The sequence below is a fragment of the Chamaea fasciata genome, unplaced genomic scaffold (assembly GCF_029207755.1).
Source record: "Chamaea fasciata isolate MVZ Bird 193981 ecotype frontalis unplaced genomic scaffold, bChaFas1.0.hap1 SCAF_11, whole genome shotgun sequence".
In the NCBI taxonomy this organism is placed as follows: Eukaryota; Metazoa; Chordata; class Aves; order Passeriformes; family Sylviidae; genus Chamaea; species Chamaea fasciata.
The window spans coordinates 15,914,008-15,939,940 of record NW_027094096.1 but is presented as its reverse complement, the minus strand read 5'-3'; the positions used below and the strand labels follow the sequence as shown (position 1 = coordinate 15,939,940).

At 45.9% G+C, this 25,933-nt stretch overlaps 1 protein-coding gene across 4 annotated transcripts in view; it reads left to right on the top strand.

The window, feature by feature from the left end:
* The window catches only part of TP63 (tumor protein p63), a 101,970-nt gene that overhangs the window by 67,465 nt on the left and 8,572 nt on the right, over window positions 1–25,933 (top strand). For all 4 annotated transcript variants that reach the window (XM_066193356.1, XM_066193357.1, XM_066193358.1 and 1 more), the window contains exons 5-10: window positions 12,175–12,361; window positions 14,078–14,193; window positions 14,534–14,643; window positions 14,897–15,033; window positions 16,032–16,114; window positions 17,073–17,209. In XM_066193356.1, the coding sequence (XP_066049453.1) occupies window positions 12,175–12,361; window positions 14,078–14,193; window positions 14,534–14,643; window positions 14,897–15,033; window positions 16,032–16,114; window positions 17,073–17,209 (770 nt within the window). The remainder of the gene's footprint in view (window positions 1–12,174; window positions 12,362–14,077; window positions 14,194–14,533; window positions 14,644–14,896; window positions 15,034–16,031; window positions 16,115–17,072; window positions 17,210–25,933) is intronic.

Here is a 25,933-nt window from a genome sequence, read left to right as displayed (position 1 = left end):
CCCATGGAGACTTTGCACCTTTCTCTGATGCACCACATTTGAGCTGTAAGGAAAATGGGAGTGCCAGACAGCGTGAGTGAATAACTTCTGATGTTGCAACTCTGTCTTGTTTTGTTCCGTTTTGTTTTACTCCTTTTTAGTAAGGAAGAGGCTTGCCTTTTGTTACCTGCCACCTATATAAGATCATGAAGGGGTTTTGTTTCCTTTTTTTGTTGTTGTTGTGACAATAGAGAAAATCACAAAATTGAAACTGGTAAAAAATCTGCTGGGATTCCATAATCACTCTAAAAACATGGCATTACTTACTAATTGGGTGTGGTTAGTTGGGAAATCTGACTTTAAAATTATGTTTCCCAGGGAACTATCCCTGTTCTCATTGTTATCCAGTAACAAAGACTGCTCTTTGGTTGGGAAAGCAGTCTTGCTTTGAATGGGCTAGGTCTTCTCACAAAGCATCTGTTGCTTGGGGTCTTCAGAGCTTGCAGTTTGCAAATGAAGCAGTGCAGAATAGTGAGGTCTGCAGGGACAAAGGGCTGTTTGTTGTTTTCCTTGGAAAGTCATCTTCAGGCTGTGGTTGCAAGGATTTGCATCTAAGTCCACATTAAATCCTGTTACATTTCCACTTAGATCATGCAGATGACATTATTATCTTTGCTACCAAATGAAATAAATCAACTGCTAGGTATTGAGAGACTTGATGTAATCTGTTGCCAATAATTTATGGATCTGTTACTGTGTCATGGAATATTTGGGTAGTCGTTCCTTTTGAGTTTACCTAGCAGGCTTCTGTAGATCTGCCTGTGAAATGCATCCAGGTCCATGCAAGCTCGCTTTATACAGTTGTGCTTTCTTGCTGAAATTTCAAAGCAGCCTAAAAATGACACATCTGGACTATGCTGTGTTCAAGCCTTCCATTCCTTCTGTGGCATGTTGCTGCACAATTCCCTTTGGCTTGCATGTCCACTGGGATGTGGTTTTACACTCTACTCTTAGGGGGTAGGAGGTATAAAACTGAAGATTTGTTATTCCTCTGAGGGACAGGAAGGACTGCTTCTAACATTTTCTGAACTCATCATTGCAAGCCCTCCTCCCTTTCTAAATGCTGCTGCTCTGTGGAACAGCTTTCTTCCCTTTGCTGCAGTTGTACAGCTCCAGGGAGCCTGAGACAAAACAAAGGAGTACCCCAAACCTGGTAAGGGCTTGTTGATATTCCTAGCAGAGGAGATGCCACAGCATTGACCTCACTGGTTGGCTGGGGGCAGGGTGCTGTGTTTTTGAGCAGGGAATGTCCTGATGGCTGCAGCAGCAGCTCTGCTGTGTTCCTCAGCATGGAACTTGATGAATTGTTTCCCACGGTCCGTAGGAAAATCAAGGTCTCAGTTCAGTAAGGCACTTGAGTGAGTGCATAACCTCTAGCACGTGAATATTCCCAGTGAAATCTCTTGGGTTCTGTTGGAGTCAGCAAGGCTGCTCCCAACCTTAAAGGTAGGCATCTGCTTAAACACCTTGCTGAATCATGTCTTGACTTTGAAAGTAGGCTCAGGTGAAACCACATGAGTTGACTCAAGGACTTTGCTTAGCTAGGTCATTGAGGATGGAAGGAGAAGGCTGAGAACGAGGGTCTGGGTAAAATGCAGATCCCAGAACCTTGCAAATGCTGGTAATAGCTGGTTGGCTGTGTTCTTGTCTGACTTTCTCGCTGTTCATCCCCAAAGCTTAATTGTATCAATAAAAGGTTTAAAGTTTTGACTTAGCCACCATTCATCCTAAGTATTCTGGAGCTGCTGTCATGCTTTATTGATCTAACTTAGATCTGAGTTACTGTATCTTTGTGTTCTCAGTAAAACTTTGACTTACTCAGTTAGGTGTAATTTTTGTCTTTCCTAATCCTTATGTTTTCACTGTGACTCAGAACTAGAGTATGGCCTCGTTGGGTCAGTAATTCCAGAAAACAGAGGGATATTTCCAGGAGCGGTTTGGTTCAGTTTGGATTCTCTATTGTCTAGGAGAAGGAGTGAGCCCTTTTCTGGTGCTCTTCATAGAGAGGCAGAACATTTGTCCCTGGTTGGTGTCTCTGTGTGAGTTTGTCGCCTCGCTCACCATCCTGGTCAGAAAAGCTTTGCTGGCTTTTCACTTTAATTGTCAATGAAGTGCTCAGCAAGCAGGAGAACAATATTTGCATAGATGTAATTCTGGAAGTTGAGCGTAATGTGATCAGGAAATGGGACAGGCCCTGGCTGTTATCATGGAAAAGACTTGCTGGTACTTGCACTTAGTTTAAAATGTAATAAGGTCTGACTCAGGATAGTTTCCTGGACATTAACAGAGAAGACTCAATGCTACTTTGGCAAGGTTCTGGCACTATCCTTTCTGCACAGGAACAAAAGAAATTTCTGGCAAAGTCATAAATTTGTTCTGAAAGGGCTTCTAACAATACACTGAAGATTTAGAGGGAAATGGTCTGCCTTGAAGCAGAAAAGCAGGGGTGTGTGTGTGTGTTTTCAGGACTTTCTTTTTCTGAGATAGAAGCCAAGGAACAAGGCGCTTGCGTGCTGTGCCGGTGAAATCTCCCTGGGAAGACATGATGCTACTTGCAAGGTATGCACAAGACAAGACCAGAGGCGCCGCAGTGCTTGATTACTGTCAAGGACTCAGTTGGAACTTGCCTTTGCTCTTTGGCCTGCAGCATTTATGTAGAAATTGGGGACGCTGCTGCTTGCTTCCAAAGCTTTGCCTTGATGGGTCCTGCCCACATCTAGGCAGGGAGGAAGGAGCGGGGGGGGGGGGGGGGGGGGGGGGCTCAGAGCCTATGAAGTAAACAGGAAAATTACTCACCTTAATGATGCATTTCGCTGGCACTGCCACTTTAAGAGCCTGTCAGATGTAATGCTTTGTCTTCCCTTCCATTGCCTCCTGTTGGTGTGATTAATAGTCTGTTGGATGAAGTGGAGAGGTATCTGCACTTTCCCTCAGGTGAAATGCACAGGAGGGGAAGCAAAGTGAGTAGGAGAAAGGGGGACCACCTTTGTCCATCTGAGCCATTCTGTCTTTGTTGAGAATTCACATCCAGAAGAGCACTCATTTACTGACTTAGTTGGTGGGCCCTTGATTTATTTCAGATCACAGCTGAACCCCTTGGCCTGCCAGTTAGCTACCAGCCCTGCTCCATGGGGTGCATTGGCCCTGTGTTTCTTTCCCCACTCCAGGAACAGTCAGGGAGCAGTCCTGCACTTGGTCACAGTGCAACAGCAGTACTGCTGTAGGAAGGCAAGGAAAAGAATACAGATGATTTATATGTGAAGTTCTTCAGGGATTATTTGCCCCTTTTGTAGAGTCCATTGAATCTGAAACCTAAGTCAAGAAAGAACAAACAGGATAGAAAATGTATCAGGGCAAAGGTGTTTAGTATGAGAGATCACAAGACATTAAACCTGGTTTTAGCTTTGAATAGCTTGAACTTTATTTCCTGTATCAGAATGAATGTGCAAAAACTAGTTTGCATCTCCTGTGAGCCTCTCCATGCCTCATGTAGGCAGATGGGCCGGTATTTGACGTAAGTACTCTTACCCTTGCAACGGGCTGACCCTGTGGTATTTTACAAGTAGGCCAGTGGTTTGGCATGAGCCAGAATTTGGGTGGAAATCTGTCACCATCTAGTAAAGTGTTCTGCTTTCCAGGGTGTTGAATGGCTGGTGCAGTCTGTGGCAGAGTGCCTGATAGTTCTGGGACTGACTCTGCCACTAATGTGCAGGCTTAGGATATTGCTGATTGAAAAGACTTATATTGCCAGACCAACTTTGTTATGTTATTTTGTTTTTTTTTAATGTGTTCTCTTGTCCAGCTTGGCTTGTCTGGTGTAACAGATACTGTACGAGTGACTCATTCACTTTCCTCTGAGTTATTAATGAAATCCCCTTATTTGCAGATGAAGGAATTAAAAGGACTTTTGTCCTGATGTCTTACATTGGTCATTTCCTTGTACCCTGCTTCTTCTCCTGATCTTTGGCTGGTGTGGAGCAACCTGAACCTGTGGCTGTATCACAAATTGCAAAGGACCCAAAGCCTCTATGGGGCTGCAGGATTTGACCTACTTGTCTGGGACTTTTACTGTTGACTCATGTTTTTGAAACCAGGTTAGAATTGGTGGGAGCAGATTAATTTTGGAGGGCTTTGGGACTTTTGCTTTGCTGTTTATTCTGTCTTAACTGAGCATCCTTTATGTATGCCTGTGCTTCTTCCCTCGTGGTTGAGTTCATCACCCTTTGACTTTCAGCAGGGGACAAAAGTAGCAGGGCAATGCACTAAAAATTGGTGTCTGGTTACTCCAAACGATGTTTGAGTCTGAACTCAAACATCTCTCTGAGTAGAGATTTTGGAGTTTGGCTGGAGCATGCTGCAGCATGTGAACTTGAAACAAATGAGCTCTGGGAGGCTAGTAGGAGACACACAGCAGCTTTCCTCTTTGGCTGAGCCTGGGACAGATGACTGTAAGAAAGTTGAATCCCCCACACCAAGCTAGGAGGAGGTTTGAAATGGCCATCCTGGACTTTACTTAAAGTTGTCCATGAGCAGAACAGGTTCTAGTGCTCAGTATCAGAGGCCAAAGCACGTGAGTCAGGAGCAGTATGTGGTGGGGTGGGTTTGCTGTTGGGAGCCTGAATATGTTCTTTTCAGTTCATTTCTGGAGTCCTTTGTAACAGAAATCAGGTTTCCATTAAAATGCAGGTTGGATCAGATGTTGAATTCAGGTTTGAGTTCACAAATTCCCTTACACAGGGGCACACTGACTTGAGCAGGTGGTGGTTGACAGTGCTGCCAAACGTTAAGCATATGCTGAAGATTCTTTTGCTAAATCAAGTCCTGGAGGTTTTTGCCTGCAGCATTGGAGTATACCAGTTCTACATTCTGGTGTAATGAGTAGAAAGAACTGCTTGGAAGGACTATTGCTGGTTATGTCACTGTTGTGGTGTTCATCTGCTCTGACCCTTGAGGTCATACAATCAACTTAGTTTCATGTAAGCAAACGTTTGGTCATATGTGTACTGTCCACTCACTTGCGTTACCTGCAAGCAGGTGTGTGTATTTTACAGAGATGCAAATATTTGTAACTCCAGTGTAGTGTTTCATTAGCAGTGGGTTAACGCTCTTGCTTAGGAGGTTGTGAAATAGCCACGTGTCTTTAAGAGTAACAGGGCTCTGTAAGGAGGGAAGAAATGCAATGGAGTTATTCACAAAGCTGCTTTGGCAGTCACTGTAATGAGTAAAAATTTTGCTGTTGAATTTTGTTGACTTACTAATTAATGCTTAATAATTAAAGTGTATGTTTTCCAGATCCAACTTCAACTAATTATTTAGACTAAGGTTGATCAGCCCTCACCATTCTGCTGAAATTTAACACATCATAGCCTGTAGGTGAGTTTGGGTAGAATGAGAGTGAACCTTCTATAGTGTATGTTTCTTAATGTTATATTTTCTGTGGTAGGCGAATAGGCTGCTTATTTGTTGTGCCTTCATAGTGGAGGAGTCACTGGCAGATGTAGATATCAAGGAAGATGCTCAGTATCAGATCAGCTTGCCTTTCAGCAGATTTGCTCTCATTTCATACTTCTACCTTACGAAATTTCTGCTGCAAAGCAATCTATTGGAAATGTAAATTACTAGACATTGTTAGCATCAGAAACTTGTCTGCTACTGCTAAAGTTTCGGTTTAGAAACTGTCAGAAACTGGATACAATACACAGGCAGTGTGTGAGCTGGCTGCACAAGCTAAGGCCGTTTGACTGCAGGAGTCTTATGATTTTGGTTTTTAAAGAAATTAATTTCAAAAATATTTAAATAATAGACTAGCAAGGGCAGAGAACTTAACTCAAAAAACAAGAGAGTTAAGCCTTCCTTTATACTCATCGCTTTGTATCAAAAAATGTGTAGAGCTTGCCTCCAAAATTTTCCATTTGAGGTTTTTTTCCCTCTTGATACAGGATACTCTTCAGTTGATTTTTGTTGTTGTTGTTTTTAAAATGGTTTTCAAGCTGCACCTCAAGAGGTCTTAAGTTGTTGATGAAGTCAGTCTGTGATACGAAACTGAGATGTGAAAGCCCACATATGTAAGGTTTTCACAGTTAAAATAGTTTCATAGTGCAAAAACAGTATGGGAAATTATCGGTGTTATTTCTGTTATTATCGTGGCTTTGCTGACAGTGTCAAGTAGAGATGATCCATCCTGATGGAGGTGGCTTTGAATTAAAGCTACCCCCCCTGGGGAGCCTCAAGTGAGATGCTGAATATTGTCATAGGAAGGAATTATCTTTATTATCCTAGAGATGTGAGAATCTAGCTGATGCTCTCACTTCGGTATTTTTGGGAATTTCAGGAGGTCTCCTATACCATGGCCACCTGTGCATGTCCCATGTCCCCTTTCCATCGCGCCCTCCGAGTCGGGATGTGTTTGCAGGTGATGGGGCCGGGGAGGGAGCGCTGCTCACAGGGACGCGCAGGAGCTCCTGCGGGGCGCCGGAACGCGGAGCTGTCAGTCTGCCAAGCCGGGAGGGTGGCTGTGCCTGTGCCAGCGGGGCAGAGCTGCTGTTCCCTCTCGTTCCCCTGCGGTGGCACGGCGCAGGAGCCCGGGGGCTGCGCCCCGCGGTGCCCGCGGCCGGGGAGCGGCTCCGCGGCGGGACCCGGCGCGCCGGGCAGCGGCCCCTGAATCCCTGTCCGCAGGCTACGTTTCTCCGCTCTCCTCCCTGCCACCCCTCCCCTTCCCCGTTTACCTAAGCAGGTCAACACACACACACGCACCCATATATTTATTTTTTTTTCGCTAAGGTTTGCAAGGCGCAGCAGCTGCCGGCGCTGGGAGCGCCGCCCTCCCCGGGGCAGCCCCGCCGCTGCTCGCCTCCCCGTGTCCCGTTGTGTCCCGCCGTGTCGCTCTCCCCACGCCCCCGTGGGTCGCGTCCCCCCTCGGCGCGGGCGGCCGGGGGACGCGGGGCCCACCTGCCTGATGTCAACATCCCGGCGGGCGAGGCCGGCAGGAATGTGCCGCTCCCCGCTCGGCGCAGGTAATTAATCCCCGCGACTGACAGGTGGCAACAGGCGGCCTTTGGCTGCGGCTCCCGGGGAAAAGCGCTCGGAGGAAGGATTTTAATAACTCGTGAGCGCCTGGCGAGGCGCTGGGGACGGAGAGGGGGCAGAAGAGCCCCAGGGGAAAATGAAGTTAAAGTCTTTGTGAAGGCGGACGTCCTCGGGTGATTCACTGCCCTTCCTCAAGAAGGAAAACAGTGTGACATGGTTTTTCCTTTGCCCCGGGGTGGAGAAATTTGGTAAATGCCTGCAAAGCACTGGTGGGGCTGCATCGGCATCCCCTCCCACTCTGATGTTCCCGGGCATCGCACGATGGCTTCCCTTGCAGATGGGGGATGCTCACGGGCGTGTCTGTCTCTCCTGTGCCCCGGGCTCTGAGGCTGGGGCTTGTTGCCACAACTGGTGGATCTGTATCGCTGGACTTGTTGTCTGTGCCCGTGGTTTGAATGCCAGCTATGCCCACTAGCAGCAAGCTGTCCAATTTGCTCTGGAGCCTGGTGAGACAGAGGACTTCAAACCGAAGCGGCAACAAGTCAGCTCATGAGCCATGGGGCTAAAGTTATGCTGAGCTGAAGGTTAAATCTGGAAGGGGATACCTGTGTGTGCAGCACTCCTGGTACAGCTCCTCTTCACTGAGTGTCCTCTGGGTACAAGTTGGTTCCTAAAGGTGTGTGTGCATGTGCACACGTGTGTTTTTGCTGTGCCCCCACACACTCCCAGCAGGTTTTTGTAAATGAAAAGTTAAATGGTCTAGCATAGCAAAAAACGTTTAAGGTGCTTGTGTAAATTTCACTTTTTTGTTCTTAGTTGGTAGCTTCCTTTCTTCCCACTGCCTTTTGTTCTCCTAAATAATTAAAACATATTCAAATTATTTTCTATTTCTTTGTGATTTTCCTTATTTTCACGTGTGAATACTTTGGTGCAGGTAGCTATTGCATTTCCAGTCTTCTAACCTGGTTTTTTTCCCCTTCTTAGGGAGTTAGTTTGGTAGGGGAGAAAGCATAGCTGATTGACAGCTTTGAAAGCATCAAGTAAAATGAATCTAGTTAACTGAGTTGAACTAAAACATGACTATTTGAAAGAAGCTTGCAAAAGATTTAAAAGACCTGTTGATCTGAGCAGGAGGGGCTCAGGGAGCTGTAATGCCTTAAGCCAACCTCTGGGATCACCTTCAAGCTGACATCCGTCAGCATTTGTAGAGCTGACTGAACCCCACTCCTTTTAAAGATTTAGGAGCCTTAATCCCTCTGCTGGATCAGATGGTAAAACAGATATTAGAGTAGATTTTGAAAGTAGTGTTTGGGGGATTTTACTGCATCAGAGTTTTGCAGAGGAATTGAATACTCGGTGAAAAGCCATTGTGGCTTGTATTGCATTGAGCACTTACTTTCAGGAGCCTACAGTCCTTTCTGGCAAAAATTCTCCATTTGAGAGTCAAGAAGTGTTTTGTTTTTGCCTTTCAACCCTTTGTTGACACACCTTCAGTAGAAGGGGCTTACTGAGAAATCAGACAGGTGTTGCCTGATGGTAGCTGGTGTGTGTATTGTGATACTGAATTACCAGCCAGGGTGCCAAGAGTGGGTAATACAGTGTGTCTGCACAGGCAGGTGGGGAGAGCAGAGCTGCAGGCACTGGAATGTTTTCATATTTCTTTTTAAAATGTATTATTAGGCAAAAAGCTAAATTCATGACAGGCAGCAGTCGAACTCCAAAGAAAAGTCCGAGCCAAAGCTCTTTCTTTTTCCACTTGAGCAGATAACATCTTTCCGGGCTCAACTCTTCTGTTTTAAATGGCTTTCAGGTCTGTACTCTGGTGGAAGTGGTGTTGCACTCCCCAGGCTGTTGGCACAACCTTTGTTCCTGCTGCTAGATAATGGTTGTTGTCATCTTGTTAGCTGATAAACTTGTTTGTTTGGTCAAACTAATTTTTTTATATTTGTACTCCTAATTAATTCAGTTTTCCTCCTGAAGTGTGTTAATTAATAGTCATGCTTTGTGTATCTGGGAATTGGTCCCCATCTTACCCCTCATAAAGCGAGTGTCAGTTCACAGCAAAATGGTGAGCAGGGGGACTGTCACCTCCTGCAGGGTGGGGTGGTTTGGGACCACTGAGGTGCAGCACCTGTGCCAAGAGGATGATCCTTGCTTGCAGCCACTATCTGAGTGCACAAACAGCTCCTGCCTCGGGTTTTCTTTCTGAAGCGCCTTGCTTTGAAATCTATATACAATATCCTGTCTTGCTCTGTGGATACGGCGATTATCGCTGGTCCAGGACGAAGTCACCATGACCTAGTTGTTGGCATCTATTTATGCCAGTAAATGGCTGTGCATCAGGTTACTCCTGGTTGCAGCAAAGTTGGTGGGGTGGGAAACTCGAGCCCCTCTCTGTCTGACAGCAGGTACCCCGTGGACAGATTTACACTGGTGTTAAATGACTGTCTCTTCAGTGATTACACGCTCGCAGGCGGCTGTGCCTGGGGTGGGTGTGAAATCATGGCTCTAAGCCATGTCCCTGAGCCCTGTGCAGTGCCTGTGAGGCTTGAACTCCTCTTGCAATCAGGTGACAAAAAGGCAGCTCAGCCCCCTGTTGCCTCTTTTGACTCTGCTGGGCACTGCCACTAAATCTTCCCATGTCCTGACTGTGCTCTGAGGCAGAGGTGGGCTCGTGGTTACCCTGCTTCTCTGACGTGCCATGTTCGAGCTGTTGGCCAGAATCTGCAGCTCTTGAGTCTGCCCTGTGTTTCTTTGCTGGATAGGCTTGTTCACCATAATCCATTAGCTCTTGGCTGTTTGCTTTCTGTGAATGTAGGGGGTAGGTCCAATGCCTTCCTTGCTGGTTGTAGCCGAAAGGGTCCAACAGTTGGGGTGCCAAAGGGTGAATGAAGAGCACATCCTTTCTCTGCTCACAGAGGGACCCCATGCTGTTTGATCATGAGCCTCAGTATTCGTGCTGGTTTGGAGTACATCTCAGTCCTTCTAAAAGCAGAGATTTTTGTTCTTCCCCTTTCTTGTAACCCCAGATTTCTGTCATTGAAGATATTATACATAAAATTGCAGTCAGCACCATGAGTCCTGATCAGTGACTGAAGGTGTGTATCTCCTTCCATTTGTTCACCTCCCCGGATGTCTGCAGACACTGGACATGTTGCCTCCTGGCATGTGCCATGCCCTCTGTGCCCCACTGCTCTTCAATATTTATGCTTACATTTCAGCCCATCACCTTTGGGTGCCCAATTTCTTTATGCTTCAGTGATGTTAAGGCATCCAAGTGATTAGCTGGCTCTTTGAGATTTTTGAGGCTTTCTGTCCTTGAAACCTTCACAGTGCTATGAGCAAACTGATGTGTTGAAGTAAACAATGCTTTACAGGTTTTCTTCCTTTTTAAATAGAAGTGATTCTTTTTCTACCTCTTGAGATGAAAAGACAACGTGGTGAGCTCACTCTTACCTTCAGTAAGGAATTGCTTTTTTCTTAAAAAACAATAAGGAATTTCAGCTTTAAAAGATGTGCAATATAAATCACCATCTAGATCTGTTTCGCAACTTTTTTTTTTTTTTTTTGTAATTATTTGGCATGTTCCCCGTTTCCGCAGGCTGGGTAAATCCTTTGTGGGTTTAATCTCTAGCCTGCAGGCACATAAAATACATTGCACAATTTGGCCTTTGCATTTTAAAGGAATCTTTTTTTCGTATCTTAAATACCTGTAGCATCTTCCCTGCCACATGGCAGGTTGGTGTTGAGTGAGGAGGGAAGGGACTGGCTTGACTTTTGTTTAATCCCTCTCTTTTACCCAGTGTCTCTTGAAAGTTTGGTTTTTCCTATGTTAGCAGTGTGTGCACTCTGAAATGCAAATAATCCCTGACTATCACTAGCTAATCCTTTTGCTGCTGCATCATTTGCCACCCACCCATGCATGTGCTGGCTCTCCCCATCCCAGTGGGGTCCGTGGCCACAGGGTGCTCTTGACCAGAATGAACCTGTCACTGCTGTGTTTGAACAGCTGCCAATGGGGCTCTATTGGCCTGTGGCTACTAGAGACCTTTTCTTGTGAGGAAACAACCACCTTGGGGCTTTCACTTTTCTTTGTCTGCAAGAACTGGGGACACAGAGATGGGGAAATGCCAGCAATTCCTGTGGGTTAGAGTTACGGGGAGAACTCTGTACTCATGAATGTCTGAATACCAGGAGAAAACCGAATACCTCTGGACTGGGGTACTGAAAAAAACCTGACATATTTTGGAACAGCCTAGTACATCGGGGGGGGGGACTGGAGAGTCTCCTTCATGTGAGATATCCAGGAAAATGGGCTTAGGTTGTACAGTACTGAACCACTTGGGACTTCCCTTGCCATCCTTCCTGCTAAGCCTTTATTTTGGTGAGGGGTTTTGAAAAGAAACCACCAACTTCAGCCATGATGTTTTGCTGAGTAAAGGTTTCCAGATGTGAACACACTCCATGAAAATGCTGCCTTTGAAAAAAAAAAAAAAAATCCTGTGGGTTTTTGTTGTTGTTGTTGTTTTTGTTTTTTTTTTTAAACCCTCATTTTTGGGTATAATGCAAAGATAACTGAAATGTCAGATTTGGTATAACTTCCCAATTTATCAGGGTCTTGTTTTCAAGTTCTGTTCAGTTCCAAGGTTCATGTTTTCATTTAATCCCTCTGCAAGAGTAGGAGGGCTTCTTAGAAAACAGGATGAAACACTTTTATGTCTGTGGTTTTGAGTGCTTCCAGGATTACAGGATGCTGTGAAAAGAATACCATCTGTTTTGTTAGGTGGGTAATGAGTGTCCCTTGCAAGAGGGAGTGTGTGCCCAAGAGAAATAAAGGCTTTATTTGTTCGAGTAAATGAAGTGCTCTTTATCTGAAGATTTTTGCCTTTGGGAAAGCTAGGATGTAGATTTATGCTCTGCTATTTTACAGCAGGTAAAGGTCTAGGAGTTTTGTCACTTTTCTGGAAGCGTGGCTGTTGTGCAAACAGATGCAGTGCCCGTGCAGTGGCTGGTGCTTTCAGTTACATGTGCAAGGCCCTCTCCATGATCCTGGTGTGCCTTTATCCCTAACTGAACTTCTGACTCTCTTCTGGTCTGTTCCCTATTCAGTATTCCACCGAGCTGAAAAAGCTGTACTGCCAGATCGCCAAGACGTGTCCCATCCAGATCAAAGTGATGACCCCACCACCCCAGGGTGCTGTCATCAGGGCTATGCCAGTCTACAAGAAAGCTGAACACGTCACCGAAGTGGTCAAACGCTGCCCAAACCACGAGCTGAGCCGGGAGTTCAACGAGGGTAAGGAGGGCAGTACTGTGCTGGCAGTCCCTCTCCAGAGCTGCTTGGCTGATGAGTGACCACAAGGGATGTGACAGCAGCTTCAGAGCAAACCTTCTGGAAGCAGACTTTGTGCAGCTTTTTATTTCCTGTGCTTGGCAGGAAGGATCATGCAGTGCTTTAGCTGTCCCTGTGCAAGCTCGTCCTTGGGAGGAAAGCACTGAAATAAACCTCGTGCCTGCCCGGGTTGGATGGATGTCTGTCCCTATGGCAGGCGCTGCCCCTCTGGCAGCCTTTCTCTGCTCTGCTTTTGCTCCTGCAATGAGAAGCAGCTGTTCTTGTGCTCAGGAATGAGCTTCCACGTCGCTGGGACAGGGATCTAGTAACAGGATGCAATATCATCTCCAGTCCTTAATCCACGCCTCAAAGACAGAGGGGCTGTTTATCTCTGCCAGGGTAATGCTAAGTGCCAGCATCAACTGCAGGCAATGTTCTTCTACATGTAACACTCTCACTTCAGTATTAATGTTTTAATCTTTTACTTGCTTCTCATGTTAGTGAAGTAGCAGCTGTTTTTAAAACTCCTTTGGTTTTCTGCAAGCTCACGGGCTGGGTTCCATTTTGCCTTCGCCACTTAAGTTCACATGAGTTCAGATGAGCATCTGTTTTATTCTGTGTACATTATTTATCTCCTACTGTAAAAAAACCTGGTAGGTGTCAGTTAGCAGGATGTCTTAGGAGCCTGGATCCCATTGCTGGTTACAGTGCAGCCAGCTAGACAAATCCCAGAAATAAGAAAGGACATGGGAGTATAAAATCAGAGTGGAGTGACACTCCACTTCAAGTTCTTCAAAACAGTTTTTTATATTAAAAAGTGCTTTTCTGACCGGACTCGATTTATTGAAGTTTGGCACCATTCAACAATGGAGTTTTAAGAAAGGAAAACTTTCTTATTTATAGGGGAAAAAACCCTATAAATTCTTATTCTGAAATAATTATTTCTGTAGAAATAGGCTGTATTTTGAGTAAGAAATGAACAGTTAATACACAAAACAAATTATTGAGATGAACCCATAGCAGGCTTCTCTCCTCAGAATTTAGTTGTATGTTGTAGAAACACTGAAGAAAATTTGTAGGAAGGAAGCTTTTAGTTATTGGAAAGTGGCCTAGGAACCAAGAAGATCATGTTCCCTTCTGCTGCTGCTGTAAGCAAGCATGATTTTTCAAGCTGACCATTCATTAAACGTGTAATTCTCTTGCTCCTTGCATCTTTCTTTTAAGGATCAAGGCTGATGGAAGGGAACAGAAGAGGGCTAGCAATTGATAGGAGAAAGAGTAGGAATGAGACTTGATGGAATTTGCTTTGTATATGCATTAGAGGGGGAAAACAAAGGCTTTCAGCTGGTGTGAAAATCCAGCAGGAGTTATCTGCTGGAAGAGCTGCTGTGAGCTGCCATTCAGTTCACATTTCAGCTCACTGAGTCTAGGATCTTGGGAAGTCCTTGTTCAGGTTTAGCCACAAGCATCCAGAGTGAGCTTGAGAAAGCCTGTGTTGCCTTTGGTGTCTGGCAGCAGGGATCTTGAGAAGGGAGGCTTCAGGGGCAGGGAGGCACCTGTGTGTGCTCTGATGGACCTCTGGGGCCACGTGCATCTCCCTTGATGGCAGATCTTGCCACCCTGTGCATGAACTTACTTCACTGAACAGTCTCCTGTTTTTTCCCCTCTTTGCCCTTGCAGGGCAGATTGCACCTCCCAGCCACCTGATCAGAGTGGAAGGGAACAGCCATGCCCAGTATGTAGAAGACCCCATCACCGGGAGGCAGAGTGTGCTGGTCCCCTACGAGCCACCCCAGGTATGTTGTGAGCTCCAGCTGGTGGCATCCTGGCATGCAAGGAGTGGGGGTTGTAACTCTGGTCAAAGGAGTTGGGGTCTTGGGCTTTCCCTGTCCTCATCACAATGAATCCTTTTTTTTTTTTTTTTTTTTTTTTTCCCTGTCGGAAATGAGGTGTGAAACGCCCTCCTTATCCCTTGAGAGCAGGGTTTCTTCATTTCTTTTGACAAGGCTTTGTAGAGGGGGCCTATTTCATGCTGGTCCAATTGCAGTCCAGCTCGGGAAATACAAGAGGAGAGCTTTGGAAAAGCAGAGCTTTCCATCCACCATCTCTTCTGCTCATCACCTTTGTCTCACCCAGGTTGGTACTGAGTTCACTACAGTCCTGTACAACTTCATGTGCAACAGCAGCTGCGTTGGAGGGATGAACCGCCGCCCCATCCTCATCATTGTGACCCTGGAAACCAGAGAGTAAGTTGTGCATCATGAGTGTAACCCTCCTGGCTCCTCTTCCACTTAGGACAGCATTCCATATCCTTAGGAGCGGCTTAGCTCAAGGGGCTATAGGATATTTTTTAGATCTTTGCAGGTGGGAGTTGCTCAGCACCCGAGAAATCCAGACTGGGAAGTGGAAGGTGCACACACAGTGGGGTGTGAAGTCGAGGGGAGCTGCTGGCCTGTATCCAAGATGCCAGCTGATGTTTCTCCTCCCCTCTCTTCCCAGCGGGCAGGTCTTGGGCCGCCGATGTTTCGAAGCCCGTATCTGTGCCTGCCCAGGCAGGGACCGCAAGGCAGACGAGGACAGCATCCGCAAGCAGCAAGTGTCCGACAGCACAAAGAATGGTGATGGTACGAAGCGCCGTAAGTAGCTGGTGGAGCTGGGCAGATGGCACGTGGGGCTGTCTCTGGCTGCTTGTGCCACAGGGACAGAGTGGTGCTTGGAGGCAGGAGGGCATTGTCTGTTCTCCCAGGGTGAATCAGCCTAAGAACTGAGCTGGTGTTCACAAAGCAGTGTTTGACAGTCTGGGTTTGTGGGCTCCTTTGCAGCATCGCTGGTGTTAGATTAGCCCTGCCAGCGGTGGGTGGAGGGGGTGTTTATTTGCCACCTTCCAGCTGTATGCCTGGAACTCTAACCTTTTGAAACTTTACTGCTTGTTTGGGGTCGTGCTGTTATTCTTCGCTTCATCTAGCCAGTGTTCTGTGCTGTGGCAGGTGTCTTCCAGCCACTGAGGCTGCACACAAACCCTGCTGTGCATCAGAGACGCCCTGGCATGCAGCCTCTCTGTGCTCTGAAAAGAACCAAGTCCTCATTGGATGGACGTGCAGAATGGAAATCCACCTTTGGTTTCCCCTGTACTCAGTGAAGGCAGCAGGCTGAACAGCAGGGCTTATGATGGGAGGCAGACTGGAGTGGGGCTTCATTTTCTCAGTGAGCTCTGCTCCCTGCCAGTGGTTTCACCTTCATGGATCACTGGTTCACCAGCAGCTTGTGAGCCCTGTAATACCAAAACTTTCTGTCACTTTCCTGTAGAGAGCCAGTGCTTGTTCTAAGTGTGCCTTGCCAGGGTTTTGTCATACATCCAGCACTCCTTGGCTGATGTGTTTCCCCAAGTGACATGGCCAGCCAGCATCTGCTGTGGTGTCTGTCTTATGGAGCCAGGAGCTGCAAGGACATTTCTGGAATGGCTGGGGCAGAGATCCCTTCAGAGCACTACAGATTTGAGCTGGTCATGCACTTCATATCTCTTTTGTGTATCTCTTCTTGCCTTTTTCTTCTTTGTATGCTCCTCCCCTCCCTCTCCCCTCCTTTTTTTTTTTTTTTTTTTTTTAATGGGATGTCTTTGGGATTTCTCTTGCAGCTTTTCGACAAGGAACTCACGGCATACAGATGACATCTATCAAAAAAAGACGTTCCCCAGATGATGAGCTCTTGTACTTGCCGGTGAGTTCTCTCTATCTTTTTACTTACCCTATGTTTAGTATCTTTGATGGTGAAGATGACTCGAGGCTCACCTAGACTTCAGAGAGAACTCAGGATGGGGCTGGAGTGTGAAAGAATAATTTTTATTTTCTTTAATCCCATGAGTTACTAATTTTAAATACATACTCCAAATAAAAAATTAAAAATCCCACTAGGTGCTAAGAATGGTTTATGCAAGGCATATGAGAATATCCCAAGGGATCTCTCTGTCCTGGTGGAAACACTGTCTTTGTGATCTAACTAGGTTTCCTCCTCTGTCATTTCTGGGTCTGTGGCACTTGACCTTTCTCTAAAAAACTGTGTGTTGTCTTACTGATAGGTGGATGCTTCTGTGGCTTTTATGTGTATTGCAATTGTAATGCAGTGATAGAAGTGAAATAGGCTTTATTAACTGCAGACTTGGAAAGGGCAAGAAATATCTCTAATTGGCTATTTAGCTCCTTCCCATGAGCCATGTTTAGTTGGATAAATGACAAATCATGGTGTGCTTGGAGGAGAAGCGAGAGCCAAACCCAGCTCCTAAATTCATGTGCTGTCTTTTCTGAGGGCATGTAAGATTCAGCACCAGATCTGCTTACATCTGAGGCAAGTAAACACATTTTCTGTCTAAATAGGTTGGATCAGAATGTTGCTTTTGGCTAGCATAGATTCATGCTGAGCCATATGACAACCCCAAGATGTTCATCAGTCTGCAGTGTGAGATTATCACTCTTCAACATTATTTGCTGCAGTTCTAGAGCAAGGCTTAGCAGTTCCATTGTGTGAGCACAGTGTATAAACAGCACATTTGCATCCTGCTCTGGTTGTTTACTTGACATTACCTAAAACTTTCTAAGGTGACTATCAATGAGGTCAAAAAATGCAGTCCTTTAAAGCTTTTCTTTCTCCCCCAACCCCCTTACCTTTTCCTGTGATTCAGGTGAGGGGCCGGGAAACGTACGAAATGCTCCTGAAGATCAAAGAGTCCCTGGAGCTGATGCAGTACCTTCCCCAGCACACGATTGAGACCTACCGGCAGCAGCAGCAGCAGCAGCACCAGCACTTGCTCCAGAAGCAGTGAGTACCAGTGTGCCTGCAGTGTCAGAGCAGTGGGGAGAGAGGAGAGAGACACAGAAAGCTTCTGCACAGTTGTTCACAGGGCTGAGCAATGGGACAAAGCAGTCCTCCTTCCCCAGGTGCACATCCTGACTGCTTGCAAGGTCCCTCTCTAGTCTTTCATTCAAGTATTTCAACTTTTGGCCTCAGAGGGTGGATGAGGATGGGCTCAGTGCCTCGTTTCTGACTTCCAGCCAGAGCCCACAGCACAGTAAGGCAGAGCCATTGACAGCCTGTGGTCAGAAACCTGCTGCATGTGCCCATCCCAGCTGTGGGGAGCACAGGCTGGGTGCACTCCTCTCCCATTGCTCCATGGGAATGGCAGCAAACGTGGAACCATCTCCAGTGCCTTCTCCAGAGTATCCATCTGACCATCTTGCTAACAGTATGTAGAACTGGGACTCAGCCAAGTGCTTGGGCCCCCCTGCAGTGCATCTCTCACGCACTGGAGGGTTGGTGTCTCAGTGGTACAACAATAGTACAGGTTGTTCAGCGATAAAACAGGCAGCTGAAAGTCGAGAGCAAAGTTGAAGCACAAAAAATTTCCTTTGCGGCTGATGGGCACTTCAGAGAAAGATTCTGTACATGCTTTTAAAGTATTGTCAAAAGCTGCACTTTGCCAGATGACTCTTTGCATTACTCATGAGAAATTTTCCGTCCCGTCTGAACTCAGGGCTGCGCTGGGATTGATCTGAGTGTTGTAAGTGTGAGGAGGATGGGGAGAAGGAAGGCTGAATTAGGTGTCTGGGTTTGCAAAGCTTTGCAGTCAGAGGCTTTGGGCAGAGAATGACTTCACAGACGGCCGTGAGCAGTGTCATTCATGGGCATTGCTTCACCTGCTGTCTCGGGTGACAGAAAACAGCCCCGGGCTGTCGGTGGCTGCCAGCGGTAGTGCTTCGGATCTCCCGCGTTCCTGCTGGGGAGCTCTCGCGTCAGGAGGCTGTGGGTATAACTCATTCCTCTGCAGAGGTTAGCATGGGGCCAAGGCACCACATAAGTCCCACTTGAGCCTGTAGGGATTTATTTCAGTGCCTTGGCCTTGTCTCAGGACTTCTGCAATACCACAGCTTTCTGCCAGATCTCTGCATGTGTTCACATTTCGACCTGTGTGTTTTTAGTGTCAGCTGGAGTCTTGTGGAGGTGTGAAAAAAAGCATTCTGCCAAAAAGTCTGGAGCATCCAGGGGCTCTGGACTCCTTTGGGGCACTTAAAATTCTCACTGTTATTATTTACTTTTATCAGTCATCTGCACTGTTTGTATATACTATAGCTTGTATTTACTACCTCCCAGGCATTGTGGCCTTTGTGTGCTCTGCTGCTTGTCTTCAAAGCTTCATGTGAACCACAGTCATTTCAGCTGAGAAATGGTTCTAGAAGCAGAAATGGACAGCAGCAGATGACAGCTTTCCCTTGGTGCTGACAGTTGGCTTTGCCATAATTACTTTTTTCATTCTTTCTATATCAGTAGGATGGGTTCCTAGCAAGTGAGGTTGGTATTTGTGTTACCTTTAAGACCAGCATGTAGGAGTCCAGCCATTTAATTTAATGAAATGTCTTTTGGCATGTCTCCTGGCACTTGTCCAGGTATATACTCATTTTTCTCAGTTGCTGAGTGTGCTCAGATGCAGAAGAGAAAGATTAAGTGCTTTTTAGGGTGTCAGGAGTGTGCAGAAAAATAACTTAAGGTGTTTGTCCAGAGCTGCTGCAGTTGTCTCTGCCAACGGCCTGCCATCAAGCAGGTCCTCTGTGCTGAAATGCATACTCAGGCAACAGTTTCTTAGGTGCACTTTGGATTTTGGTGCATTTTCCTCAACAATCCATGGTATGACTTAGTATCTGAAGGAATTGTGTTCAGGGCAAAGGGATGCTTAGGCAGAAAAGACTCTAAGATGCAATTGCACCCCAAAGGAGGAGCTTCAGGTCTCAGTGTGAGGATGGGGAGTTCAGCTGCTTTGTACAGGATGGTTTATATAAGAGCAGCCTTGCACGTGAGCAGGTTGCTGAGAAGTGTCTTGGCATTGCTTCCTTGTCAGACTGGCCAAACTCAGGAGCACAGGGACTCCTTTTTGAATCTGTTCTGGCCTTTCACTTTGTATGCAGGGACGTACTTTAAAATGTTGGTCCCGGTTGACCTTTAGTTCAACACACGTGTGAAAAGTAGGAGCTGGGAAAGTGTGTGTACTTGTGACCAAGGTGGAATCTGTAGGAAGCTGTAGGTCCCAGCAGGGCTCTGTGGGAATGGAATGTTTGAAAGTTGCCTTTTGCTCCTCCTTCTCCAAATGGAGCAGCGCCCACGTGTGCTCCAGAGTCTCACCTTGGTGGAAGAACTGCTGGATTCTTCAGTTTACTTTTTGGGGCAGTGGTTAACATAGAAAAGCTGTCTAGGTGTGTGGAAAGAGGTTTCTCTGTCACTCCTACAACGTGGAAAGCTAAAGCTGGAAAGCTTAATCTTTTTTGAAGAGTAGGAAAAGCAAGGTTGAGATGATCATGGTGAAAGGTAGTTTTACAATTATAAATGTCATCTTGGAAAACAACTATATAATGGCTCTTGTGCACATACAGACCAGCGGTGCATTTGATAGGCCAGCAGATGCAGCTCTCTCACTGTTATAGAATAGAAAGGACAAATCTGGTGACAATTAGAATTCTTTTGTGTCCCTTTTGATGACCAAAATACTGCGATGCTCCACATTGTGCTAGACCACAACATTTCTCTGTCTCATCTCCTCTCTCTGCTTGCTCCTTTGTGCGTGGTTTTCTCCTATTTACTGTTATGCCAAATACCTTCATGATCATAGGTGGGAAGGTGGGGGTTTTTTGTTGTTTTTTTTTTTAAATTTGGTTTCTATTCTTCCTTTTTCCTGGGGCCCATACTTGAGCTGCAGCACACACATTTTTTTAAAAGAGTTCACAGTCTGGTACCTTTTGTGTAAAACATAGATTTGCCAGATGATTACTGCTGTGAGAGATATCAGAGGTGGTTCATGCTTTGGGGAGGGAATGTTTCCTCATTACCCTACTGTGAAATGTGTTTACCATCAATATTCTCAGGGAGCTACCAGCACAACCTTTAAGGATTTCACTAGAAAACACTGTTTCATGCGGTGGATTTCACCTTGCTGAGCACTGTTTTCAGAACTATCTGTATTTCAGTTTCCTGCAGCAGAGAATCACAGAATATTTCAAGTTGTAAGGGACCCAGAAAGTTCATAAGGATCACCAAGCCCAACTCCTGGGATCGAAGGGTTTTCACAAAGTCTTCCAAAGGTTGCCAAGAAGAGGGCTCTTACATCCAAGTGGAATCTTGTACCCCAGCAAACATTTCTTTCCTATCAGCAGGGCTGCAGCTACGAGCCCACTGGCTGTCTTTCAGTCTAGTGAGCAGCACAACTCATAATTCAAATGAGAAGGGATTGCCCTCATTAGTGAGCTGTGACAGAACTGAACTATCCAATGCCTGGAGTGCCCCAGCTGAGCTGTGAGCTGCAAGGATCCCAGTGCTTGCTGTTGTGGGAAGGAGGCTGCTGGGGAAGGTGTTCTTTGTACCTTTACTTCATTAATCTCGCTTTTGGTGTGAAAACTAATAGTGGATTTTTGCATGATTTGGTTTGGTTTTGTATTGCTGTGTTTGCATGTGAACTCCAGGCACCTGGATAGTGTTCTCACTATGGAATGGCCAAGATGAAAGGAACCAAGTAGAAGTGCGGTGTGGGCTCTGAGGATACGGTGCCCTCTGCATCAGCTGGTGGCCCCAGGGACCCCTCAGCTTTTCAAAGGGGAGTAGTTGAGCTGTGATCAGTATGGCAAATAGGCATGGTTCTCCCTCTCTAGCATCAGCTTCTGGTTTTGAAGTGATTGTAGTTAGAAGTGGACTCAGTGGAAGCTGCTACTCCTTTTTCCCTTTGGTTGAATGCTTTTGTTCCTCCTGTATTTGTCACAGGAAACATTATCGGGGCCTTATTTGTACCCATGAGACTAGGACAGAATCAGATTTCCCTATCAACTGGTTGTTTTCCCTTCCTTGCCAAGCACTCAATCATGCCTGGGGCTTTCCAGCTTCCTAAATCTCCCTATTACATACCCTCACTGTAGGTGCTAAGACATCTGCTTTTTCCCTCTTTGAAAGCCCATACTGTGATCATGAAGGTGGAAAGTGACTGTTTCTCTCTTGGTGGCTGGCAAAGGGTCCTGTACATTCATCTTTTTCTTTTCTCTGGTTCCTTCTTTACAGTCTCCTTTCGGCCTGCTTCAGGAGTGAACTCACGGACTCAAGGAGAGACCCTCCCAAACAGACTGATGCTATCCTAAAACATTCCAGCCCCCCAAACCCATCAGTATATCCATAAACCGAGCTGGCAGGGTCACTTTGCCCAGCTGGCAGGACTAGGAACAGTGGGGCAAATACACAGCCTGATAGCAGCAGAGTGAATAGTGAGAGTAAACTTCTGAAGGGACTCAAAGTTTGCAAAAACAACAGACACTTCTACAGACCTCTTAGCTGTAGCCCATAGCATTGCGAGGTTGGGAACCACGATGTTGTCTGTCTTGGTGTAACTTTTTTTTCCCTGTTTTTGTAATGTGTTGACACTCTTTTCTTCTTATTTCTGTATTTGTGAAATTGGGCAGGGTTTCTCTGAGCAGGTCTCAATTTTAAAATGCCTTTTGTCTTGTTTAAGTTAAGAAAATGTGTCCATGGACTGGGGGGATGGAAGCAGAGGATGTGTGTTTAAATGGTCTGTGATAGTCAATTTTGGCCTGTTTCAGTGCTGGTCATGCACTAATAGTAAGTAGCTGATGTATTCATACTGCTGGACAGGGAGAGGTAATAATTATATGAACTGGCACTGCTAAGAAATCAATTTTTTTTTCTGTAGAAGTGCCCTTGACTTTGGTATCATGAATTGTTTCCACTTCCAACCTTAAGGGGTCTGATGTAAGGTATATCAAAATTGCATGGAAGGCCGTATGACTTTGACTTTGCAGCAGCACTGCTGACACTGATCCAGCTTTACTGAACTTAGCGAGTTCCTTCCGACTCTGTGGGCTTGATCCAAGTGGTGGGCTGAACTGCACAAGTTGAACATGTGGTAGAGTTGTAACAATATCCATGTGCCCAGTGTCCCCCTCCCTTTGCAGCTCAGGGTGTAGAGGGTAGAGTGTCCAAAAATCCCTGGTGCTCCTACCTGTGAAAAAGGGTTGGAGCTTGCCCCTTTCCTTACAGATGTTCAGAAGTTACTAGATGTTGCCTTAGCATTTTCATCAACTCTCCTGTCTTTTGCCCCTTCTCTCCAAGCCTCATAGTTCAGAGGCAAGCAGTGCCGTCACATGTTGCAGTTTACTCTCAGCCAAGTGGCCTCAGGCTGTGTCCACCTTGCCCATTAATCCTACAACCAGAGGGTCTTTGTGTCCATGAAGCACATCTGGGTTTAGCAAGTCCTGCACAGAAGACTCTTTCTCAGCAAGGACTTGTAAATTCTCACGCTGCTTTTATCAAACTCTGTTTCTGAAAGCTATTAATAAATAGCCAAGGCTAGGAGGGGTTTGTGTCAAGCCCAGACTGTCACAAAAGAGGAACAATCGACAGGCAAATGATGTGCCATGGAGTTAAGCTGGCCACGTTGAGCATGGCACTGGATGTGGATACTTCCAGTGAGGGAGGAGGGACTTGAGAGTGGACATTTTGCCCACTGAGAGGTGCTCAAACATCTTTATGTGAAGAACAGCCCCTGATGCTGGGAGAGAAGGGTTCTTCAACCCACACTCTCAGGCATTGCTTCTGAGGAGCCCTCCAATGTTCACAGCAGCAAGACATAGGAATGTGTGGAATGTACTGAAGGTGTACACCAGGAACAGTGGCTGGGGAGCAGAGATTGGTTGCAAATGCCAGTGATCAGCAGCTCCTGAGAAGCTCAGGGAGGCTGTATAAATCCTGCTGGGGGCCTGTGTGCCCTGCAGTGCAGTCTGCTGGATTTATTTAGGGCAGATGGATACACAGCTCTGACAAACTTGAGGTTAGGCAATGTGAAGAGAAGGTGCCTCCCAAAGGAGCAGGCCTCCTGGCCACCCACTGAGGAAAAAAAGCCTGATGCAGTCAGGGAAGATGCTTATCTCTGACCAGCACATCATCTGCTTCCAGGCAGCAGAGCAGGGATCTGAGCAGGTGATGACTTGTACTGATATCTCCTTTGGGAGCCATATCCCATCTCTGGCTATCTCCAATGTCTTAGCAGGATTTGCTCTACCATAGTAGTGTGGAGGAGGGCTGATGGAAAAGAGCCCCCCAAACTGGGGTTAAGTATATAAATAACAGCTAATTAAACACTAGCAGTGCCTGTTTCATACAGTTGCAGCTCTACTGTTGTTCCTTGTGTAAAGCTAATCAAAATCAAGCGCCTTGTTACCTTGCCTGGAAATTCCAGGAAGTTCTTTGAGCTCACAAAGCAGGTCACTATTGTTCTGTGCCTTTTTATTTGGGAAAAGAAAGGCAGTGTGATTCCTTTCCCTGTGAGAGGTGGGAACCTGAACTATAAATGCAGCCCAGACATAATATTACGTTTGGCACTGTTTTCTGTTCTTCCAGTGAAGGTTTACTCCTGGATTTTTGTATTGTCTGCTTCTGGATGGCAATATGGAAGTTGTGTGGCAGGGAAATACTGATCTGTATCGAGAGCACTGCTCCTGGGCCTGTCCACCAGCAAGTTTGAGAAGGCAGCCCACCAGAAGATAGAAGGCATCCACAGCCTGCACTGGAAGATTCCAGTTAATCATTTGGTGTGGCCTCTAGGAAATGCCTTGTACTGTAATGAGCAATACAACATCTCAGGCTTCCACTAAACAAGAATGTAAATTATTTGGATCCTACTGTTTTCTGGAAAGCCTTTCTGATTTGTCCCACTTGGCTACAAGAGGATGACGATTGTGACGCTGATCTTAGTGGTGACTTGATTTGCTTTCCAACTACCAGGTGGTTATATTAGAAGGTGCTACTCTGTTTTTCTTTTATCAAATACCTGGAGCTGAAAGCAATTTGAGTTGCTTTGTAGTCTGTCCTCTGCAGATAAAATGAAAACTTTTTCCCAGCTCTCTTTTCAATGTTTCTTTGCCATCTCTGTGTCTTCAGGAATGTAAACCTTTTCCTTTCAAGGAATAACCAAGTGGACTAATTGGGCCTTATCAGGTAGTCAGGTTATATCAGTCTGTGTCAACTACTTGAGATATATCCACTCCCTTTATTACAGCTCCATTCCCTGGAGAGCAGATTGCATCCACGGCCTGCCTTGAGAAATTCTCATACCTGAAATCTAAGAGGAGTCATTATTGCCACCCCTGTCTCTGTGCTGTAGTTCCTGTCTGCCCAGTAACTACTGGAGCTCCTCCTTTCCATGCTCCCAGTGAGGTACCAAGCCTTCAAACCACTGGAGTGATTGAAAAGATGCACTGTTGCTTGCTTTAGAGCAGCAGCAGTTTGGGATGTGGGGAGCAAGGGCATCCCTCTGCTTTTTAGTGTCCTGCTGCTTCATGGGCTTTCAAAGCAGACGAATGAAACCAAGCATCATCTGTGTCACTTGTGTGCTGTCTTAGACTACATCAGCGACACCCCAGTGTTCTGCAGCCCTGTGGGAAAGCTTGGTTTAAAAACCATTGTCCATGAGCACAATGGCCGTGTGTGAACCTGGAATGTGATCTTTGGTGTTGCTTCTGAAAGGGAGGGCAGACACAGAACTGGACAGCTCTGATTCTACTTGACTGGCACAGGGTCTGCAGGGACAGCAAACTGTAGGCACAGGGGCTTGGATGAAATCTTTTAACTCTGAGCCTGAACTGCCCAGTTGCATTTAATGACCCTTTGAAGTCATTTAAGGTTGCTTACATGGCTGTGTGCTCCTCTAGTTCTCGAGGACTCTGATCTGCTCAAGCAGGTAGTTGGTCTGTCCCAGCAGTTTGCTGCCTCTGGTGAAGGGCTGGTATCCAGTGAGCTGGGAAAATGCAGAGTTATACGAGGTAGCCTGTGAGCTGAACTTTGTTCATATATGGGACAAGGAAGTTCCTTCTTGACCTCTTGAGATGATCAGTATATGCCTTGAAGCATGAGAGACTGATTGCCCTCATATGAGCTTGCATAACTACAAATGTTATTTGCTAAATAATTACATAGCCTCTTGAAGAGAGAAAACTCAGTTGCAGAATGTGACTCAGTCAGTGCCTTTTGTATCAGACTGTTCCAAGAAGTATAATAGTCTCTTAATTGAAGTCTTTATACCTTGATATTAAAATGCATTTCATTGGCGTTGATATCAAAGAAATGTTAATGCTCTGACTTCTAATCTTTCTTGAGACTTCGTAAGTACAATTTGAATTAAAATCACTGTGCATGACATTCTTATATCTGTTTTAAAAAATCGAGGAAAAAAAGCAATATATTTTAAATGGCTCAAACACCATGTAGTCCTTGTGCTTAATACCAAAAACATTTTCTTGTGTTTCTAAGGCTCTTGCAATATTGATGTGTGACATTAATTTTCAATAAAATTTTGCATCTTGGTTTATCTTGTGACTTCTCTTTGGCTAGATGGCTTTCTGTAGGCCTTTTAAACATCTGCTCACGTGGTGGAATAGCTTAGTTGAAACTAGTGTGGGTACAAAGAAAAATGCTTTTGTTTTCTGTTTTATTCCCTTGAACTCAATT